Raw genomic sequence first — 3,168 nt, forward strand, 5'->3', positions numbered from 1 at the left:
CCAAGCTCCTCCGTCCATGGGATTTTCCAGGCAAGAATACTGGAGTGGGTTGCCTTCTCCAGAGGATCTTCCGGACGCCGGGTTCGAACCCAGGTCTCCCGCATTGTAGGCAGACGCTTTACCGTCTGAGCCACCAGGAATGTTATTAAAGCCTGGGACTTTTAGAAGAAAGTCATGGAGAGTTTAGGAGAGTGAGCATCATGAAGATATTGCCCAGGTGATTCTGATATGCTATATCAGAGAACCATTAACTACTTAGCCAACAGAGAACCATTAACTACTCTTTAAAAGTAACTTTGTATTGTTAAAACGTACATTTCATAAGCCTTGCAAAATAGAGAAAAGAATCACCTATACTCTTAATACCCCAAATCCACCCAACATTAGTATATGGTGTCCCCATCTTTTTCCTCATGAATCTTGTTTTTGTTGTTTTAATGGTTTTAATTATAGTACATGTAATAGTTCCTATTTTTGCCTTACTATGCAATAATAAGTATTTTTACTACATTGTTTTCCTATTTTAAACTTCTTTTTCTAAACATAAGTAATTTATGTTCTCTTGAGAAATTCCCAATCTCAATCGGTATAAAAAAGGAAGTGCAGATCTCAGTAGTCCTACTACTAAGAGATAATCACTGAGCATTTTTATGTTCTTCTAGATTTTTTCCTATGGAAATGAACACATATAGACTTTTTAGGTTAAGAAAGTTATTTTAGGTTATTTTATAACCTGCTTTTCACTTAATTACATAAGTGTAGTCATACATAATTGTTCCCAATGACTGCAGATTTAATTTCATGTCTATATCAAATTTATGTAACTAATCATCTATTGCAGGATTTTAAGTCATTTTCTGTCTGTGTGTGCATTTCTCCACCTGTGGATTGACCATAATTTACTTTAACATTCAACTATTTTTGGATATTTAAGTAGCTTTACTTCTTTTGCTTTTGCTATAATAAGGAACAATGCACTGAAAAACCTTGAGGAATATGGCTTTCCACATATTTTTAATAATTTCCTGGAGTTGAAGTAATGGGTCAAAGGGCAGGCTATTTTATGATTCTTGATTTGTATCATGAAGCTGCTTTCAAAGGGTTGTCTGTATCAATTTAGATACTTTCAGCAATGTATTAATATCAGATTTTCACCTTCCACCCAACTACCAAAGGAGATAGATGGAGGGGGGATATTTTCCCTGAGCAGCAAACGAGGCGCTCATATGGACCAAAGAGGACAGGATAGAGAGGAGAAGAGAAGAGGGGAGGGTGCACATGGCAAATGGAGGGAAGGAGGAAGGAAGAACCAGAAACAAATGTAAATATTTATGGAAAAGTTTGGATTTTCTTCGAGGAACATGAATTACTTTTCCAGAAAAATACAGACGAATGGTTAATATGAAAATCCTCCTCTGGTGACAGTCTCCGCTAACAGTTTAAATATATTATTCCATATTATTTCTTTTACTAATATTAATGTATAACTTATTTTGTTTTTAAAGATCTAGCTTCATACTATACACACCACAGTGCATTCCTACCGGAGATTTTATCTTAGGCACCTTCGGTGAGCAGATCATTTTTAGTTTAACCGTCTAATTGCTTTGCCCCCTTTCCCTGCCGGAGGACTCACCCTGCCCCTCATCAGCAGTTCCCCGACCTCGGCAGCAGTCCTTTGGAGCAGTTCTGCCAAGTGCAGGCCTTCTGCTGCCTCTGTTTGCCTTTGACCCTGGCCGCTGCTTAGGGGGTCAACTCCAGGCGGCCTGAAGACAATCCCTGGGTCGTGAAGACAGTAGCCAAGGGCGAAGGCTGGTAGCTGCTTACAGTCCTCTGGGGACCTCACCTGGGCCCTCCTTGCCTTCCACTTCCAGAACCTCCATGCCTACGATTAACCCCACCGTTGTTGCCAAAATCTCCTGTCCGAACAAAACTAAACCCATTGCCTTGGGGCAAGATTGGTCTGGCTTTGCTGGCTTTATGGCTTCTCTCCGCAGGTCTGGCCACCACCACTAGACTGCTGTTGCAAGCGCTCTGACCGGCTTTTCCCAGACCTTATTTTGGGCTTGGAGCGTCTCACATCTGGCCTGAGGCATAGCCCCCACGTGCTGCCCGCAAGCCCTGGCCGCCTGGTCTGACTCAGTCTCGAAACTTCTGCAGAACCCCTTGGCAGCCTCGTGACTCAGTTTCTCCATTTGCTCACGCGCGCCAATAGCATGAGGCACTTATGCGGAATGCGGAGGTGCCTCCGATAGCTTCTCCAGAGTACGTGCTCCCAGGCGAGGCACCAGAGATGCGCGTCTACACCGCCCAGAGCTCTCGTTCTGGACGTGTCCTGCACTGACCCTGGTAATGAATCCGTGCTGCCTGGGGTGGCAGTGACTCGGCCAGGCGCACTGGCAGGAGTGCTTGAGAGGCATCCTCCGGAGACCCGCCCATCATGGTTCTTGAAGGGACCAAGGCATAAAGGGGCTGCCGGGGAGACAACCAGTGCCCGCGTCCGTGCCCACTGCCGGCCCCTGACGCAATCTGAAGCGCCCTTGCTGCATGCTTGATCTGGGAAAACCTCCTCCGCCGTTGCATCACTCCTGCCAGGTTTGCTACAGAGGTGGAGTCGAACCAATCAGCGGACGCGCTGGGCCCTGGGCAGGTCACGTAGTTACCCACTCAGAGGGCGGCGCGGTTAACTGAACAGGAAAATCCGAAGGTGATTGGCCAAAAGGGAATTTGCCCCGCCCCAATAAACGCGAAAGCCGGCTGCGAGGGGTAGGGCTTCCCGGCTGGAGGGTTTAAAGAGCGCCTCTGACGGGGCCGCGCAGCTGGAGCGACCAGGCGGAGCCAGGCCAGGTGTGCGCGTCGGTCGGTCCTTCCGTGCCCGCGCCGGAGACCAGCCCCGGAGGCCGCCCGGGCCCGTCCCTGTGCCCGGCACCATGAAGCAGGAGCCTGCAGCCCAGACCCCCCTCCCGCCTCTCCGCCCTCCTCACAACCCCTCTCCGAAGACGACGACCCCCAAACGTTGTGGATTTTTGGGTACGGCTCTCTGGTGTGGAGGCCCGACTTCGCCTACAGTGACAGCCGCGTGGGCTTCGTGCGCGGCTACAGCCGCCGCTTCTGGCAGGGAGACACCTTCCATCGTGGCAGTGACAAGATGGTGAGCATCGACCCTGC

General features: G+C 48.6%; 1 protein-coding gene across 1 annotated transcript in view; it reads left to right on the forward strand.

Annotated features, from left to right (window-relative positions):
* Nucleotides 1-2,761: 2,761 nt before the first annotated feature.
* The window catches only part of CHAC1 (ChaC glutathione-specific gamma-glutamylcyclotransferase 1), a 2,484-nt gene continuing 2,077 nt past the window's right edge, over nt 2,762-3,168 (forward strand). Inside the window, 2 exon segments of the mRNA XM_010847976.1 lie at nt 2,762-2,955; nt 2,958-3,151. Coding sequence (XP_010846278.1) covers nt 2,931-2,955; nt 2,958-3,151 — 219 coding nt within the window. The 5' untranslated portion in view covers nt 2,762-2,930.

The sequence above is a fragment of the Bison bison genome, unplaced genomic scaffold (genome assembly GCF_000754665.1).
Source record: "Bison bison bison isolate TAMUID 2011002044 unplaced genomic scaffold, Bison_UMD1.0 scf7180017864259, whole genome shotgun sequence".
Classification (NCBI taxonomy): Eukaryota; Metazoa; Chordata; class Mammalia; order Artiodactyla; family Bovidae; genus Bison; species Bison bison.